Raw genomic sequence first — 24,305 nt, forward strand, 5'->3', positions numbered from 1 at the left:
GCTTCTGGCTGGTCAGAGATGGTGAATTACTCAGAGGATTAGGGGATCCAGCCAAGCTTCCTGTGACATCATGTCCTGCCCCCTGTCTGCATCATCGGCCTGTCCTCAGCAAGCACACACAATGTGAGACAGAGGCATGGAATATTTGTCTCCTAAGGGGGGAGAGCAGAGGGAGCAGGAGACAATGTGGATTGGCACAGAGGCCATTTTTCTTCACTTCCTGGATTTCTATCAGCTACCAGTGTGGCAGAACCGCACAGATATGTTAATACATTCTATAGACACATCTTAAGGTGGTATTACACGGGCCGATGGGGGCCTGATAATACCTATAAACGATCAGCGATCTGCTAGATCGTCGTTTACTGGACCTATTACACGGCCCGATAATCTTTAAACAAGGGCTGCAGGGACATAGTTACCGATGTCCTTGCAGCCCTTGCTTAACTATATACATTACCTATTCACGTTCCAGGCTGACAGCTGTCAGCTGACAGGCCGCTCTGAAGCTAGAGCGCGCAGGACCCGGGGAGAAGAAGACCGCAGCAGCAGCCCTGGAACGTTGATAGGTAATGTATATCGTCAGTCGCCGGCCGCGCACTGCTATTACACGTAGAGGTGCATGGTCGTCGCCCAGCGAAAATAGGTCCAAACCTATATCGACAATCAGCCGATGATCATTGTCATTGGCTGATCATTGTATTTATTACACAGAACGATAATCGGCCGAATCAGGCCGATTATCGTTCTGTGTAATAGTACCCTTAGACACAATTTTTTCTTTAAGTATTACAAAGAAGATAAAATAGAAATCCTTTCATGAGCTCAAGAAAAAAAAATATTGTGCATATAATAAAATAAACCTACACATCCTTATTTAAAGAGGTTGTCTGGCTTAAACTACTTTTAACATTGCTGGTGGTGGATATAAAACAGTCAACACGTTATGCTTACCTGATCGCACTCCCCCAGCGTCCTGTTGTGGTGTCGCCAATCATTGGCTGCGGAGCTGTCCCGTCTCGGTCAGTGAATGGCTGAGCAGGCTGTTAGGGTGCATTTATACAAAGATTTATTGGACAAATTTTTGAAGCCAAAGCCAGGAATGGATTTGAAAAAAGGAGGAATCTCAGTCTTTCCTTAATGACCTGTTCTGTGTATAGTCTGTTCCTGGCTTTGGCTTCAAAAATCTTTCAGATAAACTGCTTTCTGTAAATGCACCCTTAGGGCCCTATTCCATCGGACGATTATCGTTCAGATTATCGTTAAATTGTTTGAATCTAAACGATAGTCGTTCGGTTGAAATGCAGTTAACGATTAACGACCGAAGGAGAAATCGTTGATCGCTTTATAAGACCTGGACCTATTTTTATCATTGCTCGTTCGCAAATCGTTCGCATTGAATAAGACGTTCGCAGTAGATACGAACGCAATAGCGAAGAAAAACAATTGCAAATATAATAAGTAACGATTATTGTTCCATGGAAATGAGTGAACGTTTTCAGGTCTTTCGCAATAGCGATCGTTAACGATTATGTGAACGATAATCGTCCGGTGGAATAGGGCCCTTACAATACGTGCACACTAAGGAATCCGGGCAGATCACCTGCTGTGGATTGCAGCTCGCATCTCAGCCTATCCCATAAATTCCATTCTATGGTCAGGCAGGTTCCTTTGTAAGCCCGAAGAATAAACAGGTTTATTCTTCAGGCGGTCGGCGGAATCTGTCTGACCATAGAATGGTGTCTATGGGATGGACGTTCAGTGAAGTAGGAGCGCGCAGAGATGAGCGGCAGAATTTATAGGGACTTCTCTGAGTGATTTTCTTAGTGTGCACATACCCTTACAACAGAGAAATTGACTTGAAAGTGGAAACTCTGGGTCAGCAGGGGGAGTGTGGAAAGGTAAGCATAACTTCAGACAACCCCTTTAAAGGGGTACTCCTAATAACCTAGCATAAATCCAACCTCTGCTGGCTGAATAAAGTGCTGGTTTGCCAGTGCCACATGCACCATTTATTCTCTGTGAAGCTGCACTGTACTTGGTCATTTCTAGGAGATACCTCTTCAGTCTCTGGAATACCTCTTTATGGTGCGTTCACACCTACAGGATCTGCAGCTGATTTTCTGCATCAGATTTCATTTAAATAACTGAACACAGCATCAAATCTGCTGCAGATCTGCTGAAGATCCTGTAGGTGTGAACGCACCCTTAGGGTACGTTCACACCTACAGGATCTGCAGCTGTGTTCAGTTATTTAAATGAAATCTGCTGCAGATCCTGTAGGTGTGAACGCAATATTAATGAGAAATGTGAACAGAATTTTGTATACAGTAGAAAAACACAAAACTCTGCACAATAACTTATGTACCTCCAAACTGGAAAAGAAAACGGTCACCGCCACATCAAACATGGAAACCTTATGTAGTTATGCCAATAGAAAAAAAATGTTTTGGCTGCTAAAAAAGGTACAAATGAAAAGAAAAGTAGCTGGTCATTCTGAGGTAACGTCGTGAGTCTGTGGTCTAAGCCATTTCGTTCCTTGTGGTCAACATTGAACCACAAACACGTGAAAGCTCTTTCAGTTGCTATTACTTAGTTATAAATGTAGTTGCCAAAAATGGAAAGGACTTTTTTTTTCCCCCCGGAAATTACAGAATTGAAAACCAAGCAGTCTGCTTGTGCATATGCAGGAAGGGCAGTTCCTAAATACCGTGGATTACAGAACATGCACTCACTCAATGGTTCAAAGTATTACATTTCCTTTGCACATGAACTAAGGCATTAGGCAAGAAGACAAACTGTGCCACTATTGCCAGGGTTATGCTGCCCTCTGACAGGACTGTTAACACACCAGAGACTAATTTACTTTTTGAATTGTTGATATGTTAGGAGTAGCAAAATACAGACTTTGACTTCCATAGAAACATTGCAATTGGTACATTGGAAACCGAAGAGCATAAATCTTCAGCCAGCATTAGAGATGAGCGAACCTCATGCATGCTCGAGTCCATCCGAACCCAAACTTTCGGCATTTGATTAGCGGTGGCTGCTGAAGTTGGATAAAGCCCTAAGGCTATGTGGAAAACACGGATATAGTCATTGGCTGTATCCATGTTTTCCAGACAACCTTAGAGCTTTATCCAACTTCAGCAGCCCCAGCTAATCAAATGCTGATCGTTCGGGTTCGGATGGAGTCGAACCCGATTCACTCAGCTCTAGCCCGCATATTTCTAGAAGAATTGTCAGGCTAAAAGAATAACTACAGCAGCAATAGGATAAGATCTTAGCGATAGCAGTATAACCTGAGTGATGAATTTGCTCACCTGGCACACCACACCACCATTATAAGCTGCTGTGGTCCAGGACAAATTGATCCCAAGAAGACACAATGAAAATCTGTGTATAAGACCTTGGAGTTATCCAAAGATCAGCAGACAATTCCAGGCAGGTAAGATTGATGCATTTTATTCAATGTCTCAGGAGCATTGTGTTCCCATCCCCTCTCCTTCATATCAGACTTTTATGGAATTAAATGATTCTGTACTCTTGTGACCCTTAGTGGCTGTTAGATTTTATATAGCTCTATATATATATATATATATATATATATATATATATATACACACACACACTTTGCACTAATTGTATTTAACTATTCTCATTTTAGCTACTGAACTGTGTTAGTAAGTTGGTCAGGGCAGTTTCTAGGCCATTTTGGCAACAGGGCGAATCTGAAAAAAGCGCCCCTCCCTGGACCTCAATCAGCTTTTGTCAATATGGGGGCATGCTGAGTGAGGTGTGAGGTCCAAGGGGGGACCTAGACTGCAGAGCGCCCCTATCTGGAACATGTGTCCTGGATTCCTGGGAGGGCTGATTCTGGGGGACACTTACAGAAGGAGGCCATGTTCACATGGCGTAAGAGACCGGCCGTTCCGTGACCCGGCCGGGTCATGGAGTGGCCGGTCTGTGCAAAGATTATCCCAGATGATCTTTCCTGCCGCAAAGTTCTGATGCGGGCGCATCAGTGCACGCCCGCATCAGAACTCCCCATAGTTCACTATGAGGCAAGCGGCTTGCTCCATAGTGTGCACTGACATGGGTTTCTGCGGCCGCAATTCACTGAATAGCGGTTGCAGAAAACTGACATGTCAGTTCTTTGCGGCGCTGCGAGGGGTCCTGGCCGGAGCATATACTATGGGGGAGATTTATCAAACATGGTGTAAAGTGAAACTGGCTCAGTTGCCCCTAGCAACCAATCAGATTCTACCTTTCATTCCTCACAGACTCTTTGGAAAATGAAAGGTGGAATCTGATTGGTTGCTAGGGGCAACTGAGCCAGTTTCACTTTACACCATGTTTGATAAATCTCCCTCTATGTGTATACACTCCGGCCGGAATCCCATGGAAAGCAAAGTTTTCGTACAAAGTACAGCCATTGTTGCCGATAGCAACAACGGCTGTACTTTTACGAAAACATACGTTGTGTGAACATAGCCGGAACCAGTAAGAGGAGACAGGTCACCCCCTCCCATCCTGGAGTGTTGTATCTGTGACCACAGCTCCCTTGTGAATAACTACAACTCTCAGAATGCCCTACACTTATGAAGCTCTCAGGGCATGCTGGGAATTGTAGTTTGTGAGGGGACAACACCTTGAGGACTCTCTTCATTCGCAGCATATTCTGAGGGCTGTGGCCTGTCAGTAAATGATGGGAGTTGTATCACTGTTTGCTGATCTTTTGAGTAGTTGTATAAATTATTATTGGTTGCACATCTCTCCGTGTATACAGGGAATATGCAGCCGATAGTAATGTATTTAAATGGCAGTATGAACCATACAGCAGCCTGGTTGTACATGACTGCATATGGGGCATGTAAAAGGTCCTTACTAATATATATGCTATAGCAATATGGGCCCTATACTATGAATATCACTTCTCTGTCTCCTTCAGTTTCTCCTCATCAGACACTTATTGCAGCAAAGAGATTAAGGTTTAACCTTTACATTGCCTGCACAGGTTACTGATGTAAGGGTTAAACTCTCAGCAATAATTACAAGTGACTGATAAGGAGAAAGTACAGACTCCAGAGTGAAGCTGCCCATCCCCCCCACACACACTCACATACCTGGCCAGACACTGCCATGTCTTCCCAGTCCCCCCCACCCCCACACACTCAGCTGTAATAGGAGAGAGAAGCAGGACTTACAGGCTGCTTCTCCTCTGCTGTATTCAGGCCGGGTCGGGGGAGGAGACCTGTCACATGGGAGCTGCTGCCTGTGTGACGATCCTTAGCAGAGCAGCCAGGAAGTATCCCGAGGTCTCTGCTGCTGCCTCCTCTCTCCTCTCCCTGCAGCGTTCATATGACAGGACGCAAAAAGAGCCCCCCAGGAGCCAGGTGCAGTGTGAGGGGCGCACAGAGGTCTATGCCCCGGCCTCTGCACAGACAGTGTCAGCCACTGCTGCTGAGTGAGGAGGGCGCCCCCTAGCTGTCAGCGCCCCGTGCCATAGCCCACCCTGCACGGTGCTAGAAACGGCCCTGAAGTTGGTCACATGGTTGGAACTACAGATGACATCAGAACCTCCTCTAGAGAGATTATTCTTTAATGCTGTGTTTTTATACTACGTTATAAATTTGACAAGGTAATTATTCCTAGATGCTGGCTGTTACTTTTTAGTATTGTCACATCCAAGCTGTGGGTGGTGCTTCCTCTCGAGTTCCCGCCACACACGGTTACGTGAACTGCTGTTGTCTGTCGGCTAGCTATATGTCTCCTAACTAGAGAAAGGAGGCTAGCACCCCAAAACACATTGTCCAGAAGACTCAGTATAATACATGGATTTTACCTGCTTGGGATTGTCTGCTGTTTCATGCTGGCTAGGGACGATCGTTCTGCTGATCTTTGGAAAACTCCAAGATCTTCTAAACAGATTATAATTTCTAGCAGGATGGGGCAAGTAAAGCAGTTGTAGGTATGGCAATACGTTTTGAAACTGATATGTTACTGATCTATAAAACATGAATGTTGATGCCACACAGCTATAAACATTAAACAAATTCATTTTCCGAGATGAATTCATCCGTCAGGTTAAGAATTTTGAACATGACAATGTATTTTGCCCTGGCAAATATTCTAGACATAGTAACTGGAAGCTTGGCTGCTCGTCTTAATATAGAGTTAGACGAGATGGTGTTTCAGAATGTCCATTCAAGGTACAGACCTTTAAAGACTAAACTTGCATGCAATAAAAACATAGCTACTTGACTTTCTTTACTCACAGCAGTTATGACCTATGAAAAAGAGCTTTAATATGACCATATACAATCACAGCTATAGCACAATAAATACATCTGATTGGGAGAAATAAAAATACATATTTTTCATTTTTTACTTTACATGTGATTTAATTTAAAAAGTACAGGAATCTCAGCATTGCAATATAGTGAATCATTAAATACAACTTGACAGGAACACAGATCTATGGACTCTGTCTTGTGATGTAGATGTCTCAATGAGGTGCACACTTCACGGTCTCTCTCCGCTGATGAACACAGACTTCTCAACCACTGACAAAATCCAAGAGCAGGATCTTTATGTAGTCCAGAGCTCCAACACAAAGCTAGACATCCAGAAGGACAAAGTACAGTTCATTCTAAAGACTGTAGACGGGTAAAGTGATGTCCAAAATGGCATTTATAAGGAAAGTCGTGTGGAAGACCCCTTAATATGCTCCCAGTTGTTATATAAAGCATAGACACTAGTAAGCGCTAGACCAGCAAGTCCTCCTCGAGCAATGCCACGTAACCCAGCTGCAGAAAAAAAGAATATATTAGGATTAATACATGTGTAGAGAGAGAGGTTTAAAGTTACACCGTCACCCCCTTTTTGCATTCTGACTTCTCTTCATACATGTAATGGGTAAATTTAGCAGTTTTCACACCTTACTTTACATCATATGTCATGGTGCTTGTTCAAGTAAAAAGTGGTCTTTTATCATCTGCAGATTGTGCTAAGTGGACGGGGCATCATGGCAACTGCGCAACTTAGCCCTGCCCATCGCGTCACTGTAGGCCCCACCCCTCTGTGACGTCATTGGCACCCTCAACGCCCATTGGTATGGACCGACCTAGAGGAGGTGGTACCTAGACCTTTAGGCCAGCCTGTTCCAATGGCCGGTGAGGAGGCAGGGCATATTTCCCAATGACATCACGGAGGGGCGGTGGGTGGGGCTAAGTGGCGCAGTTGCCATAAAGCCTGCCCACTCAGCACAATCTGCAGATGATAAAAGACCACTTTTTACTTGAATAAGCACCATAACGCATGATGTAAAGTAAGGTATGAAAATTGCTAAATTCACCCTTTACAGCTGTGTAGAGAAGTCAAAATGCAAAAAGGGGTGAGTGTCACTTTAACTCCTGAATGCAGCTGCTTTAATTCAGAGCGGTAGTTATTTTACACCCTGCATTCATATATTTCTATGAACCAGAATTGGAAAAACAGCTGCATTTTTCCAGAAAAAGCACTGCTCTTCTCGGTCTGTGTCTAGTATAGCAGCTCAGCTGCAATGTAATGCCACACACAACCTGAGGACAGGTTTTTTGGAGAAGAGCAGATTTGTTTTTCTAATTCTCAATAACCCCTTTAAATTGGCTTTACTATAAGATTTCGGCTTCTTCTCCTTGTCCACAACTGGTCTACGACTAAACATACTACCTTTTTCCACAGTTTTACCTCCTGTCTAATGACACTAAGGATGCTTTAATACTCCTGTGCCATAAACACCATTCATTCTATGGCCGGGCAGATTCCGTTGTCCACCAAAAGCATTGACATGTCAATTCTTACAATGGGCAGTGGAATCCGCCTGTGCCTAGAATGGAGTCTAAGGCACAGGAGGAGATGTGAGCCGGGGCCAGCTGGTTTTCCGCGCGTATTCCGTAGTGTGCATGCACCCTTACTCAGAAAGGATAAGTTCTATACAAAAGACACGGTAAAGACTTAAAAGTAGTTACCCTGGATTAGAAGAACATAGCTGCTTTCTTCTAAAAACATTACCGTAAATGAAACGGCTGTAATACCACACAACCTGAGGGATAGGTGTGACTTTGTTTCTGGAAGAAAGCAGCCATCTTTTTCTTATCCTGGTCAACACCCTTAAGGTAGTATCCTTTTAAGCAGTAAAAAAAATAATAAAAATAAAATATACCAATGAAACAGCTCAATTAAACTTATTCCTGATGAAGGTAGTTACATAGGAATTAAAATCTATGGGGGATATTTAGCAAGGGCTTTGCACCTGATAGATAAATAATTTTTAGATGCAGTTTTTTTTTTATCTGCCTACTTTGAGTATCCAGGATTTGCACCCAATTTATCCTTTGCACCTTTTTAAACGGTCACACAAAATGGTGCAGGTCTACGTCTGGTCAGCACCAGGTAAATATGTTTGTGCAATTTTTTTCCTCTGTAGAAATAAAATGCACATTTAAGACTCAATAGTAAATGTCCCTCTATGTGTTCTAAGACATGTTGGAGCTCTATTCGGGGTAACTCCCTACATGGAATATTATCACAAAGTAACAGGTCCTAGTGCTTTGCTTCTCAGAGATAGCCTCTGTCTGAGCAGCTCTTTCTACTTATAGCCCAGTTTTCTTATCTAGGTTACAAGAAGCAGTGTCTGCAGTATACAGCCCAAGGTGCATATAGTTCACTTCACATTCTGCTGAATGAACATTTTTTCACAGGGCAGGGGAGCAAACATACCATTCCTACATGAGCAAAGCATTACAACCCTGGAAGTGGCTAATGATATCTTAGCTATGCAGGCAATTCCATCTTCAGGTCCACTATGATAACCACCCAGCTTTCCAACACATTGCTTATATTACATGCTATGTTGTCCTCACTTGTATACCCCTTTTGTAAGATTACAGGATGAGTGACCCATCTCTAGAATAGATGGGTTTACAGGTGAATTGTATCACTGGTTATTCTGTTAATGGAAGACTTAGGCTATCAACTGGCTACTGTGATGGCCAATTCTCCCTGAGGATGCCATGTCATGAAACATGTTAAAGTGATCCTAAATGGCACATTTGAAATAGCGGTTGCTGTGGGTTTAATTGAATATATTGTGAGGTGGTTACCCATGGCCCATCTTGTTGAGTGTAGTATGAATGTGTGTAATCAAGTGAGGGGCTGCACAACCACTGGGCAATGTAAAAGGCCCGTTAAACAAGTGCTGATCTGCGAGATCGGTGCACATAGTGGGTATGCGTCAAACAGTGTACCGACTGTATGGTTCCTTAACGGCAAACTGTCACTGGTATATGCTACCCTTAGATATTACAGCATAAACGTACTAACAGAGGCCCACATACACCTTCAATAACTAACAGCCAAACAATCGTCCGCCTGCCCTCGGCCCATCCCAAGTTCCTGTGTTCTCTATGGGGAGAGGTATTGGAGGCATTGCCTATAGCAAATTGCCACATCCCAGCTAATTTTTTTTCTCAACTACCTCGGCTTTCCCCTACTTGTGGTAAATTATCCTTCCCCAGATCACACTCTATGGCTGTAGACAAGTACGTACATACACACAGCCGCGTGCAGCCCGAATCTCCCAAACTGAACACGTAGCTATAAACGGGACTCGCAGCATCACAATTCATTATGATACATTGAGCTCCTAACCGGCCAGAGCACTACACTACCGAGCTGTCACATTGTTCCCAGTCTAGTACTCTTGCCCTTTGGGAGCTCAATGCATTATAATGAATTGGGACACAGCGAGTTCTATTACAGGTAAGTGTTTAGTCTGTGACATGTGACTAGCACATACACTTAAAACACACAGCCGTGTGCAGTCTAAGTGTTGCTGTGGCACAACTTGCTTTCCTCCTCATTTCTTTTTGCTTACACTGTCCTCTGTTCTCCTTCCATGACACCTTTAACCTGCACAGGAAGGCATTGCCATACTGCGGCCTTTGACTTTACTAAACTGCCATGTAAAAGATTTGTATTGGTTGATAAGGAAGACTGATGGTTTTTCCATTGCCATGACCTGTTACATCTAACACAATGTAATTAACAGGACCTACAGTAACCCAGAGTATACTGATAACAGGTAAATATGTAAGGACCATTAAAGAACGATCAGAAAAGGTGGCAGCTCTTTTCCCCTTGGGCTAGTAATGCAGTATAACCTCACTCATTGTAAGGGTATATTCACACGGGCGGGCTCACAGCGAGATTCTCGCTGCGAGCCCGGCAGGTCCTGGCAGTTCCCATAAACTACATACTTGCTGCGGTCTAAACGACCGCAGCGAGTATGTAATTATACCGCGCTTAACCCCTTCTACTCCCGCCGGCTCCCCCACTGTAAGCAGCATACATTACCTGTCCTTGCTGCACGGGTCCGGCGTCCTGCTCTCCCGCCCAGCCAATCAGTGGCTGCGGCTGGGCAACACACTAATTGGCCGGACGGGAGAGCAGGACGCCGGACCCGTGCAGCAAGGACAGGTAATGTATGCTGCTTACAGCGGGGGAGCCGGCGGGAGTACAAGGGGTTAAGCGCGGTATAATTACATACTCGCTGCGGTCGTTTAGACCGCAGCAAGTATGTAGTTTATGGGAACTGACAGGACCTGCCGGGCTCGCAGCGAGAATCTCGCTGCGAGCCCGCCCGTGTGAATATACCCTAAAAGGGTTTTCCCTAAAGTGCACTCAGCCGCTCCATTCAAAATGTATGGGACGGACCGAGACAGCTGCATACAGCACTGCAAAGTAAGCAGTATATATGACAAGATCACAAGGTATTTTCCCAGAATCAAGATTTATCCCCAAGTCATCGCTTTGACGCCACTTCACCCTATTGACAAGTGGGTTGTCTCAAGCAGCTTCTCTCCGCCCCACCAGCCCTGACTGACAGGTCTCTTCATATTATTATATAGTGAGGTCTATCAATTAGAGCTGGTGAGCCAAGGGGAAGCTGCCTGGGACTGCCCAGATGACTTCCTGATCAGGCAGCATAAAGTGACAACAGGTTCCCTTTAGGGTGCGCTCACACGTACAGGATCTGCAGCAGATTTGATGGCACAGATTTGATGCTGTGTTTAGACTCTCCTACTCCTGATGCTGATATTAGTATGGAGGGATACAAGTATTTTGTAAAAGGGCTACATTCCCAGTGTTACAGCATATGGATGCTAGTAGTAGTGGGTACACCATCTAGAATTCAGAAAGGAAATCAAGTAATAAGCAGCTCCTGCAGGGGTGATGATCAGCAGGCATGAACTTGCCCTGCGGGATCCTGGGAGCTGGCAGTGAGGCAATCAGCTGATCACTGTGACTGTTATATTAAAGAGGTACTCCGGGCTGGGGTCATTTCCAATGTGCAGCAAGTTTAGAAGCCGCCGGTCACCTACCTCCCCGATCCAACGCAGGGTCCCGGATTGAGTCGCCCCAATCTCCCGTCCGGCTGCTGCTTCCTGGTCTGAGCAGACGAAGCGGGACTCCGCTACGACCGCTGAATAGCTGAGCTGCCTTGAGACGTCACGTCTCAAGCCGCAGCTCAGACCAGAAAACAGGCGGACGGACTGCTGGACGGGAGAACGGGCGGCATGATCCGGGACCCGGCACTGAAACCGGGGAGGTAAGTGACTGGCAGCTTCTATATCGACCCCCTCCCCGGCTGTACTCGGAAAATGACCCCAGCCCGGAGAACCCCTTTAAAAAGGTGATGCCTGTAAGGGAAAGCTCTAAACATTTCTAACTTAGTTCTCCAGAAGTTTCCCTAGATTTCACTTTTCATCTTGTGACATAATGTAACCCAAATTCATGAAGTTGTATTTCTTTTTTTTTTTTTTAAACATGAGTCATTCCTTATTTCATTTTAACAACTTCCCGCTGCTGCTTTATTCCTGAAAACTTGATCACCACATCTGAAAAATAAGAGGTGATTTTCAATTAAACTGTATCATGTTCCTCCACACCACACATGAGGCATCAGGGCCAGTTCCTTTAAAGGGGAATTCCAAGCAGCTGCACGCATATGCAACCCATGCTCCAATCTAATGGGAGAATTTGCCTTCCTTTCTTAAGATCGCAGGGGTCCAAGCTTTCAGACCCTCCGCAATCTGACATCCACTTGTAACTTAAAAAAAAGAATTACATTTTTCGAAGCAAAGATCTTACATATCTGAATGCTTCCAGGTGAATGCTGTCCACTCAAGAAATGCCATCAGCGGTTTCAGAGAAGTCTAGTGCTATCTGAGACTGGGGTACAAGCCGCCAACAGAATAACAGGGGTGGCCCCTCCACCAGTGATGTAACACTACACTAGAAACAGAATATAACAGGTAGCCAACTCCAGGGATGAATATAGTGTACAACTCTATCTTACTATATCTTCTATATTATACTGACTTTATGTACTATACACAGATCTTACTTATACAGACACACATTTTCAACTAAATAGTCTTGTAAGACGAAAAATTTTGTGGGAGGTATGATGCAGCAGTAAGTTGTCAGTGTCACAGTCATGCCTGATTAAAACTTTTGATATGTCTCTAAATCACATTTTAATTTTAATCTTAATCTTAAAAATGACAGGTTCTTGGCATCACTGACAGCAACAGAGAATGTATGTTTCCAGACTAGCAGCAAACTCACAGAGCAGAGTCTGGCGCACTCTCAAGGAAACACAACACTGCCCCATACTAATACCCCAGACCACCAGAACAGTGACTGGGGCCGCAGTATAACCTGGCAGTGTCTTATTCTCCCAGCAGTGTAACACTATCATAGGCAGAGACTGGCACTAGACAGCTGACTACCGCTGGGAACCATTAGTAACTAAAATCTGTAGGTGGGTCTGACCACCTAGAACACAAGCTTTCAAAACTTTTGACAAGTCTCTAAGACATCAAAAGATTATATTTTTTAATGGCAGTAATGCTTTGAAGTTGACACACTGGGAGTGAGAAAAATGGGCAACAGTAAGGATGTGGGAAATTTTAAGAGAATAGGTCGGAGCATCTCCAAAACAGCAGGTCTTCTGGTTGTTCCCAGTGGTGCAGTGGTAAATATCTACTAAATAGGGTTATGGTCACCTAATGCTCACTGATAAGACATGGGGAGCGAATGTTAACCTGGTCTTATGCCATAGAGGAGCCATAGCAGCAAAAGTTACGGCAGCTATGACAGGCGTGAGAGCACAGCTTCTGAAGTACAGGCCTGTGCCTACTGCTAACCCGTCCACTAACACAGGAATCCATAGAATAAGGCAGGCGAGGTCAGGCAGCAAAAAAAATCCCTTAAACTTAATCCTTTAAAGCATCTTGGTTTAACAGTCCCCAGAAGAGCTTACTCCGCTATTTTTTAAAGGATTTAATCAAGTTTAAGAATTTTAAAGTTATGCCGGACTTCACCTACATCTTTTCTGATGTTTCAAAGCCAGTGATCGACATGGCATCAGTACAGCCACTTCTTTTCAGCATTACAGGATTACCTGGCAAATTGCAGGCTGTACCTCTATCCCTTGTTTACTACCAAAAGCACCTACAACAGAGGCACGAGTATTAGAGCCAGGCCACACAGCAATGGAAGAGGAAGGCCTGGCCAATCAACCATATCTTTTTACAATGTGTGAATGGCTGGGTGCATGTACATTACTATATATCTTGGGTATAAATAGCATCAGGATGTTCTATGGGAAGAGGGTTAGATATGCAATGTTCTCAGGAAAATCTTAAGTCCTAGTATTCGTGTGGACGATACTGATCCATGAAGGCTGCACCTCACAACTTACAGGACTTGAAGGATCTGCTGCCATCTTGGTGCCAGATACCACAGGACACCTTTAAGTTATTGCGGAGTCTGAACCTTGACAAACCAGAGCAGTTTAGGTGGCCTGGAGGGAGGTTTATCATATTATGACTAAACAGTGTACAAAGCATAAAATCTGCAGGTTCCCCCACAGCATGACACATTGTAGCCAACTCTGGGGGACCCTCTTCTATTAACAATTTCCTAATATAAGGTTTCAAATGAATTTTCTTAACCAGACAACCCCCTTCAAGTACAAGAAGAATGATACCTGTGGATTTGTACAACATTCCAGTCATTGTACCAGCAGCTACAGTATTGAGGTCATCTTCTGCTCCTCTGGACTTCTCTATGATCACACCAAAGGCACTGTACAGTAAAGCTGGAAGACAGAAGTAAAATATCAGAACATTCATGGGGCTGATGTAGAAGTGCTCTTTAAGGTTAAAGTGCCACTGTCACCATGACAAAAGCTTTTGACATGTCAGAGACATGTCAAAAGTTTTGATTGGTCCAGGTCTGAGTGTTCAGACCCATACTGATCAGGAGAAGACAACGCCAAGCGGAGTCCTCTCCTGACTCTGTTACGTGATCAGTCAGGCTCGACTGCTAATGCAGACACAGGGCGGAGAGTGGACGTGCTGAAGCGTGGTCCTCTCCCGCCTGTTCTAGCGACTGGTATGGGTCTGAACACTCAGACCCAGACCGATCAAAACTTGACATGTCTCTAGGGTATTTCAAAAAAATGTCTATAATGACAGTGAGGCTTTAATGTTCCCACAAAATGTTTACGGCTGGGAAAAAAGTTAAATAAAATAAAGCCTTAAACTTTGATGTTTTTCTGTCTTTTAATAATCTTTCCATTTTTTTGGACTAAAGTGTGGCCATATTTGGCTGTGTTATGTCTTCAAGGATGGCCCAAAAATCTAGTGTAACATATGACCTGAATTTAGAAGATGCTGAATTATGTTTTGTTAGGAAAAAGACACAAAAACTAGGACAAGCAACATAGCATGTATGTAACTCAAAAGCACACACAGCTGGCGGGGAGTCACAGAGTCATGGCACAGGGTCACCAGAATATTTGCATTGCATAACATGTGATCAAACATCACACATTGGAATTCTGATAAGAGTGGACAGCATGGTACATTGTGTATGCCCCCATACTAGCACATATCAGACAAGTGATAAGTATACCAGTGAGGAAGCACAGCACTGCCTAATGCTGGGGCCATGCATCACCAAAACGGTGACCACAGCTTTTAGCATGGCATGGCAGAGCCTTCATCTCCCAGCAGTGTAACACTGTCACAGTCATAACACAACTGGACAGCTGACTACTCCTGGGTAGAATACAAGAAACCTTCACTTACCTAAAGATCCCAGTGTGTTGGCCCACATTGCACCCTGCTTTGTGACCATGTTCAATATCCTAGGCAAAAGACAAGTAGGTATGTTACAATAGCTGCATGTGGAATGAGAGACAAAAGCCAAATCCAGCTAATTCATATATAAAGGCACCGCTTCAGAAAAACATGGAGCAGATAACCGTTTGTGTTATACATTATTCCCCACTTCCCCCAGACACCCAATATTCAATTATCTGGTATGCTTGGGGCAGCAAAAGTTCCTGTTTATTTAAAATGGTAAGAGATATACATGCATGCTGTGCAGTTACAAAGGCCTGGTGCAGCATAGGCTACACTGTTCAGATGGCCGCAGGTGCAGCTGAGAGGAATCCCTAAACATTCACCAACTGAAGTACCACAGAGGTAAGCAGAAGCCACATGGAAGCTGAATTCTCTATGGCTTTCCTGCAGTACTTTAACAGGGCGCAGACTGATATTAAAGGGGTTATCCAGCGCTACAAAAACATGGCCACTTTCCCCCCTACTGTTGTCTCCAGTTCAGGTGCAGTTTGCAATTAAGCTCCATTTACTTCAAAGGAACTGAGTTTCAAAACCCCACCCAAACTGGAGACAACAGTAGGGGGAAAGTGGCCATGTATTTGTAGCGCTGGATAACCCCTTTAAGAGCTTTCTTGTGACCCAGAGAGATATATGAAATGTTCTGATCGGTCAGGGTTCAGACCCATCGACTGCTAGACAGAGCTAAGAGAAACAGATAAGTGCTTGCTCTCTCCTTCTCTCTCGTCGCTGCATGAGCAAATTATAATTTTTTTTTTCTGTAGAATACATCTTGTTCAGTGAGGAGACAGAAGAGGTTAGCCAAGCACTTCTCCCCACTTTTTCTGGCAATCAGCGAGCGCCTCAAGACCAAAACCTCACCAATCAAAACCTTTGACAACCTGAAGGCTTTTATTACATGATGCTAACATTTTAAACGAGAGGTTCTTGGGTTTGACTAAATCAGTTTACATTGACAACACAAGAGAATGTATGTTTCCAGACTAGCAGCAAACTCACAGAGCAGAGTCTGGCGCACTCTCAAGGAAACACAACACTGCCCCATACTAATGCCCCAGACCACCAGAACAGTGACTGGGGCCGCAGTATAACCTGGCAGTGTCTTATTCTCCCAGCAGTGTAACACTATCATAGGCAGAGACTGGCACTAGACAGCTGACTATCGCTGGGAACCAGTAGTAATGAAAGCCTGAAGGAACATAGGAACAAATATGTACAATCACGTATAGTAACAGAGCTATGTATAGGATGAGATGAGGGAATTGGCAGTGTGTAGGTCATCAGCTTGTGGCCAGTAGGAGGCTGCGCGGTTACTAGACTTTACATTAAGGGCAGCACACATAATGCAGTCTCGTATTGCTTAAATGCAACTGGATTGTGGTGAAGCATTGTGCAATATAGCCACATAGGCCTGTGCAGTCTCCCTGAACTTCACTGAAGGACAAATTCTCTGAGAAACAAAGTGCATATACTGCCACCTGCTGGTGGTAACAGCTATTGCAGAATAACTGCACATCAAGCTATTAATTAATTAAGAGGCTTTTAGAATTTTAGAAAACCCCAAAACAGCAACAAACATACCTTCCCTTTTCCCATGGGAAAACACTTGTGAACAACAGAAGTACACAGCAATCTGTGCAGCCCAGTATGCCCTGCTGTACAGGCTGTAAAATGAAAAAGGGTAATAACTAGAAGAATCACACATCCACCACTCACAAAATACTAACATGTGCAAACCCGGTGCATGTGAATGTACTCGGAGTTCACTTAGCACCAACACTGTGAATGAATCCTTAGTAGAGATGAGCGAACCGGGTTCGGGTTAGAGTCCATCCGAACGTTCGGTATTTGATTAGCGAGGGCTGCTGAACTTGGATAAAACTCTAAGGTTGTCTGGAAAACATGGATACAGCCAATGACTATACCCATGTTTTCCAGATAGCCTTAGGGCTTTATCCAAGTTCAATCAGAACGTTTCGGGTTCGGATGGACTCGAACCTGAACCCGGTTCGCTCATCTCTAATCATTAGTTTTACACAATCACATGTAGAGAGGCAGGTGATAAAGACTTCACTTACTGAACATTCTTAGGTTTGGACCACACCATGTTTTGGGTTTCCTTTAGGCCAAGACGAAGGCCATTGACAGCACCAAATGCTGCGCCTGGAAAACAAAATTCTGTTTTTTAGAAGATGACCCCGATTTACTGACTGTCAAGACACCCTACTCTATAGCTCAGGAAACATCTGTGTGATTCCAGACTAGCACCAAACAGAAGATCCTGTGTGGCGCACTCTCAAAGAATCCCAGCACTACTAAATGCTGGTGTGACACGTCACCAGAACAGCAACAGTGCCCACCAGCAGGGGGCAGTAGTGACTTTATCTGCCAGCAGTGTAACACAGTCACAGGCATGGAAAGCACTGGACAGCTGACTACCACTGGATAGGCACAGTTATTATATGTCCACTGTGTTTTCGCACAAGGATTTGCAACTACTTTATATCAAAAAGTTGTCACAGACTGCTTAATAAAATGTCTTCTAAGTGTTCAGACCCATAAACAGGCTTCCATATCTTTTGTTCTTAAAGTATTGCTGCTATCATTTACAATAAATAGCCTGTACTTACCTAACCGTGCTTCCCTGGTACCAGTCAGCTGTCTCCTGCTGACTGCAGCGCCTCCACTTCAGAGCGGAACTCATCTTGGGAGTGACAATCCGCTCAGCCAATCGCTGACTGAGATAGGCCAGCTCCATCGCTCCCTAGATGAGGTTGGCTTGGAAGTGGAGGCGATGCTGTCGGTGGTAGGCAACAGGACACCAGGGCAGCGCAGATAGGTAAGTACAGGCTCTTTATTGTTTCTCTATGATAGCAGCAATATATAATAAAAGTTGTGTAATGCCAGATAACCCTTCTAACAATCATTCTGTCGTTAGAAAACATAAGTAAAGTATCATTCGGGTTTTACAATACAAACCTGTCATACAGCAGCCTCCAATCGTGAAAAATGCCAGCTCAAATCTGCCACGCGTCTTATTAGCTCCGGTTGGTAGAATAAATTCATCATTATCCTATAAGACAACAAACAAAACAATGTGACGGCGCATTCAAGACAAAGCAAGTTGTTTTCTTAATGTAGCTTTCATGCACGCTACCTGATCTGCGTGTAGTCGCTCCAGCTGCATGTCGGGTGAGTTGCATTCACAAGCCCTACTAAATCAGAATAGGGCTGATGCAAGGAACTCACCCGGCATGGTTATATCCATCTTCTGAGTGCAGGAGCGACTCCGCATCTCACTCCTTGCTACATAGACTAAAGTTCTACTGTAGAATCTGTCCACTGCAGTGAGGAGAGAGAAGCACCTGGCTGAGCACTTCTGCATACTCGTTCTCACGATCACTGGGGGTCTAAACATCCAGAACCTCCATCACTCAAAACTTTTTACATCCCAAAAGATTTTTTTACATGATACTAACATCTTATGCATTTTAAAATTACAGGTTCTTGGGTTTCACTAAATCAGTTTACATTGACAACACAAGAGAATGTATGTTTCCAGACTAGCAGCAAACTCACAGAGCAGAGTCTGGCGCACTCTCAAGGAAACACAACACTGCCCCATACTAATGCCCCAGACCACCAGAACAGTGACTGGGGCCGCAGTATAACCAGGCAGTGTCTTATTCTCCCAGTAGTGTAACACTATCATAGGCAGAGACTGGCACTAGACAGCTGACTACCGCTGGGAACCAATAGTAACAAAAACCTGACAAATATGCTACAAAGGGAAACTGCCAGCACATTTATGCTGCCTGATCCACAGGCAGCATGAAATCCTGACAGGTTTACTTTTTAACTGGTAACTAAAGGTTCTTTTACACAGCCTGATATGGGGCCATGTACGTACACAAACCATCGACATGGTCGCTAATTTACAGTGTCTTTACAAGGCTCACCAAATTGCATGACCACAACATGCACAATAGCGGTATGATTTAAGCAGATATAAACATTTACGTGTCATGTTTACACACAGATGTGCGTCCTACAGCTGATCGCTGGCATTCTCACACAAGACGATTATTGGCAAAATGAGCTCATAGCCAATAATCTGCCCATGTAAAAGGGCCTTAAAGACTTTTTTTTTTTTTTCAAATCATACCAGAAAGGACATACAGCAGCTGATAAGTACTGGAAGATTTGACATTTTTAAACAGAAGCAATTTACAAATCTAAATAGCTTTCTGTATTCTGTTCCAGTTGATTGAAAAAAAAAAATAAATAAATAATAATTTTCACCGGAGTACTTTTATATTTTCCTCTGAAAATGTACTAAGACCAGATTTAGGTCACATTCACACAGCAGTACTTTTGCATCAGTATTTGTAACACAAAACTCGGAATGGAACAAACACAGAATAGGTCTAAATCTTCCCAGGATACTTTCTCTCTGCTTGTGTTCCATTCCTGGTTTGGGCTTTTAAACACAGATCCAAATAAAGTATAATAGTGGCCTAAGGTTATGACAACACGCAGGGATTTTCGGCAATAAATTTGCAGCATTTCCAACACAGGAATGCTCTTTCTTGCCTATAGCAAACAATCAGAGTGCAGCTTTCACATATTCACATAAGACTCCTCGATAGATCTCCCACACACTGTATGGAGTGGGAAGGAGATCGATAGTAATGGTGGTGAACTTACCTGGACTAAATACCTTGGATCAACGTTTAGATACGGTGAAAGAGGACTCATCCCCGTTACTGAGATAAGATGGAAATAACACATTATTAGTTTGACCTGCAAAATATCCAATTAGAAATTCTTTTTTTTTTTTTTTTACACTACACAAGGAAACCTGACAATCTTCTCAAGCCAGGGAACTGCTATTACCCCAAGACTGCTGTAGCTCTTTCTATGTTCTAGGGGAACCCTGACTTGGCTCCCTGGCTTCTTTGTTATAAATACAGCTGGTGGTACACCACATAACCCACAGCTCTATTCATTCTTATAGTAAGCACTTTCCCGTGGCTTCATAGGAATGAACAGAGCCTCGGGTCATGGGCCGTATCCGCGGCTTTATTTATAACAAAGAAGCTGGGGGTCCGACATGGAGATCGGAGGGGGGTACGGAAGCCAAACATCTCGAAATCTCTTACTTGTCTCCTATCCACAAGTATTTGTTTTTACTTATCATGCTGTAAAATAAAGCAATACTTACTTGTATCCAGTCTCCTAAAGGCAACTTTTTAGTCTTGTGCTGGCTGGGGGGAAAAAAAAAAGACTAAACACAAGAAGTCCCATGTTTCCCAGGTTCTATGTACATTCAGACAGAAGGCAGTCATGTGATTGACAGACACATTGAGCTGTGACTCTCAGTACTGGGACTTCGTGGGTTTAGTCTGTTTTTTTTTCAACCAGCACTAGACTAAGAAGCTGCCTTCAGGAGACTGGAGCTTGATTTCTGGACCTGGTAAGTATAGCTTTGTTTTACATCAGGGGTAGGGAACCTTCAGCCCGCCAGCTGTTGCAAAACTGCACCTCCCATCATGCAACAGCTGAAGGTTCCCCATCCCTATTATACAGCATGATAGAAAAAAAAATGTGAATTGCAAACTTTTTTATATCACATCTACTGTTGATTTAGATTTTGAAAGTTGTAACAACAGACGGCTATGGCTGGCTTTGTTATGTTCCTATTCAGACACTTTGAGGCCATGTTAACACATACTGCAGTATTGGCTGGGTGAACATCACTTCATTTTAATTGGAATGGGGGGACATTCAGGTGTGCTCGCACTCCAATTAGCCATAGCACACTATGTAAAGTATGGCAAGGAGCCGTACTTCACACTGTGAGCGCAAGCTATCTCGTGGGGCCGCTGTTCAATGAATAGCAGCCGCACAAAACAGACCTGTAAATTATTTTCTACAGCTGCAGAGAACAGCTGTAGTACATACAGTGTGTATACACTACGGCCATTGTTCCATACACACTAGTGTGATTTCACAACGTGACTGTGGCCTGAAGCTGCAGGTCTACAACAACAGAGGCCATGTTGGAGCTCATCACATATATGGACATATACACACTGATTTTTTTTTTTTATGTGTTTCCTGACTGCAAAATAAAGCATATCACGTGGGACTGCCGGCGAGGGGCCCCACTTCACGTGGGACTGCCGGCGAGGGGCCCCACTTCACGTGGGACTGCCGGCGAGGGGCCCCACTTCACGTGGGACTGCCGGCGAGGGGCCCCACTTCACGTGGGACTGCCGGCGAGGGGCCCCACTTCGCACCACAATGAGGCACCTGTACACAGAGATTAGGACTTTCCTGGTGGGAAAACCAAACACTACAGCAACTGGCTTATACACAGTCATTTGCTTTGGTGCCGAAACACTAAAGATTCTCTGCAGCCTGAGAACGCGTCCTAATAACGGACGTCGTGTGAAAACTGCTAGAGAACAGGCCACTAACACTGATCATACTAGGGGGACGCTATCCCTGAGGAGTCCACACACCCGATCAGAACATGCCGACCTCGCGGGGTCCCTACACGTCTCCCGCACACACTTACACGGCACGCCGGCCAGGTCTGACTGAGAGTATCCGGGGGATCCTCCGAAGATGCTACCGAGTCCGCCCCGGCCGCCGGGGTGGTTGTTGGGGTCCATCGCTCACTGAGCTCGGCCTCGTGTCTCACAATCCTCTCTGACCTCTCCAAGGCAGCCGTAAAAAGGAACGCTTCCGGTTGCCTCAGCTTCTCTTCCTGTTTTGCAACAGTCTCCGCGCTTTACGTGTTCAGTTCCTGGCTATTTGTTTCGCTTCTCGGTTGTTTCTTCCGTGTATCATCCGTGACAGTTGTTAGTTTCATAGCACGGAGTACGCACGCGCGGACGGATGGACGGAGTCTGCGCAGATGGTTAGGGGTTATCGGTAAAGTTCAGGATCATAAGGAAGCGCAGAAAAGAGTCTGCCGATTGTCTGTGTTTCGGGGAGTAAGTGACGACTTATGATGAACAGACACTCCCCGGCCGCTTGTGTGGAGCAATGAGTGCGGCTCCTGGAGTGGACACAGTGGATGAACCCTTCAGCAAGAGGATCCGGATAGAGGAACCACAGGGAGTTACCAAGGGCTCTGAGACAGGGAGGGGCTCCCCGGGAAGCCGGGGCCCCAGCAGCACCGTGGGGAACACAGGTGAAGCCGCTCAACAGTCCTGATATAAGTATGAAACCGTGCGTGTACACAGGGGCAGACACCCAGCACTGGGCAGTGTCCTCCCACAGGGCTCTGTACTATACACTATGTAATGTCCTCACACAGGGCTCTGTACTATACACTATGTAATGTAATGTCCTCACACAGGGCTCTGTACTATACACTATGTAATGTAATGTCCTCACACAGGGGGCTGTACTATACACTGTAATGTCCTCACACAGGGCTCTGTACTATACACTATGTAATGTCCTCACACAGGGCTCTGTACTGTACACTATGTAATGTCCTCCCACAGGGCTCTGTACTATACACTATGTAATGTAATGTCCTCACACAGGGGGCTGTACTATACACTGTAATGTCCTCACACAGGGGTCTGTACTATACACTATGTAATGTCCTCACACAGGGGGCTGTACTATACACTATGTAATGTAATGTCCTCACACAGGGGGCTGTACTATACACTATGTAATGTCCTCACACAGGGGGCTGTACTATACACTATGTAATGTCCTCACACAGGGGGCTGTACTATACACTATGTAATGTCCTCACACAGGGGGCTGTACTATACACTATGTAATGTCCTCACACAGGGGGCTGTACTATACACTATGTAATGTAATGTCCTCCCACAGGGCTCTGTACTATACACTATGTAATGTCCTCACACAGGGCTCTGTACTATACACTATGTAATGTAATGTCCTCACACAGGGCTCTGTACTATACACTATGTAATGTAATGTCCTCACACAGGGGGCTGTACTATACACTATGTAATGTAATGTCCTCACACAGGGCTCTGTACTATACACTATGTAATGTAATGTCCTCACACAGGGCTCTGTACTATACACTATGTAATGTAATGTCCTCACACAGGGCTCTGTACTATACACTGTAATGTAATGTCCTCACACAGGGCTCTGTACTATACACTATGTAATGTAATGTCCTCACACAGGGGGCTGTACTATACACTATGTAATGTCCTCACACAGGGCTCTGTACTATACACTGTAATGTAATGTCCTCCCACAGGGCTCTGTACTATACACTATGTAATGTCCTCACACAGGGCTCTGTACTATACACTATGTAATGTCCTCACACAGGGCTCTGTACTATACACTATGTAATGTCCTCACACAGGGCTCTGTACTATACACTGTAATGTAATGTCCTCACACAGGGCTCTGTACTATACACTATGTAATGTCCTCACACAGGGCTCTGTACTATACACTATGTAAAGTAATGTCCTCACACAGGGGGCTGTACTATACACTATGTAATGTCCTCACACAGGGGGCTGTACTATACACTATGTAATGTCCTCACACAGGGCTCTGTACTATACACTATGTAATGTAATGTCCTCACACAGGGCTCTGTACTATACACTATGTAATGTCCTCACACAGGGGGCTGTACTATACACTATGTAATGTCCTCACACAGGGCTCTGTACTATACACTATGTAATGTCCTCACACAGGGCTCTGTACTATACACTATGTAATGTCCTCACACAGGGCTCTGTACTATACACTGTAATGTAATGTCCTCCCACAGGGGTCTGTACTATACACTATGTAATGTCCTCACACAGGGCTCTGTACTATACACTATGTAATGTCCTCACACAGGGCTCTGTACTATACACTGTAATGTAATGTCCTCCCACAGGGGTCTGTACTATACACTATGTAATGTCCTCACACAGGGCTCTGTACTATACACTATGTAATGTCCTCACACAGGGCTCTGTACTATACACTGTAATGTAATGTCCTCCCACAGGGGTCTGT

At 44.6% G+C, this 24,305-nt stretch overlaps 2 protein-coding genes and 5 non-coding genes across 7 annotated transcripts in view; 1 reads left to right on the plus strand and 6 right to left on the minus strand.

The window, feature by feature from the left end:
• Positions 1 to 6,354: 6,354 nt before the first annotated feature.
• On the minus strand, positions 6,355 to 22,172 carry LOC138799464 (mitochondrial import inner membrane translocase subunit Tim23). Its single transcript, XM_069980681.1, has 7 exons — positions 21,844 to 22,172; positions 19,968 to 20,026; positions 18,240 to 18,333; positions 17,339 to 17,423; positions 15,207 to 15,265; positions 14,102 to 14,212; positions 6,355 to 6,809 (listed from the first exon to the last, which is right to left on the minus strand). The coding sequence occupies exons 1-7, from the start codon at positions 21,938 to 21,940 to the stop codon at positions 6,694 to 6,696; spliced, it is 621 nt and encodes a 206-aa protein (XP_069836782.1). The 5' UTR covers positions 21,941 to 22,172; the 3' UTR covers positions 6,355 to 6,693.
• LOC138800171 (small nucleolar RNA SNORA74) lies at positions 12,644 to 12,846 on the minus strand. The gene has a single exon (XR_011364375.1). It is a non-coding gene; the product is annotated as a small nucleolar RNA SNORA74 (small nucleolar RNA).
• Positions 14,984 to 15,181, minus strand: LOC138800174 (small nucleolar RNA SNORA74). Its single transcript, XR_011364378.1, has one exon. It is a non-coding gene; the product is annotated as a small nucleolar RNA SNORA74 (small nucleolar RNA).
• LOC138800172 (small nucleolar RNA SNORA74) lies at positions 16,228 to 16,430 on the minus strand. Its single transcript, XR_011364376.1, has one exon. It is a non-coding gene; the product is annotated as a small nucleolar RNA SNORA74 (small nucleolar RNA).
• On the minus strand, positions 17,506 to 17,706 carry LOC138800173 (small nucleolar RNA SNORA74). The gene has a single exon (XR_011364377.1). It is a non-coding gene; the product is annotated as a small nucleolar RNA SNORA74 (small nucleolar RNA).
• On the minus strand, positions 18,808 to 19,010 carry LOC138800170 (small nucleolar RNA SNORA74). Its single transcript, XR_011364374.1, has one exon. It is a non-coding gene; the product is annotated as a small nucleolar RNA SNORA74 (small nucleolar RNA).
• The window catches only part of PARG (poly(ADP-ribose) glycohydrolase), a 110,152-nt gene continuing 107,895 nt past the window's right edge, over positions 22,049 to 24,305 (plus strand). Inside the window, exon 1 of the mRNA XM_069980679.1 lies at positions 22,049 to 22,464. Coding sequence (XP_069836780.1) covers positions 22,317 to 22,464 — 148 coding nt within the window. The 5' untranslated portion in view covers positions 22,049 to 22,316. The remainder of the gene's footprint in view (positions 22,465 to 24,305) is intronic.

The sequence above is a fragment of the Dendropsophus ebraccatus genome, chromosome 8 (genome assembly GCF_027789765.1).
Source record: "Dendropsophus ebraccatus isolate aDenEbr1 chromosome 8, aDenEbr1.pat, whole genome shotgun sequence".
NCBI classification, from domain to species: Eukaryota; Metazoa; Chordata; class Amphibia; order Anura; family Hylidae; genus Dendropsophus; species Dendropsophus ebraccatus.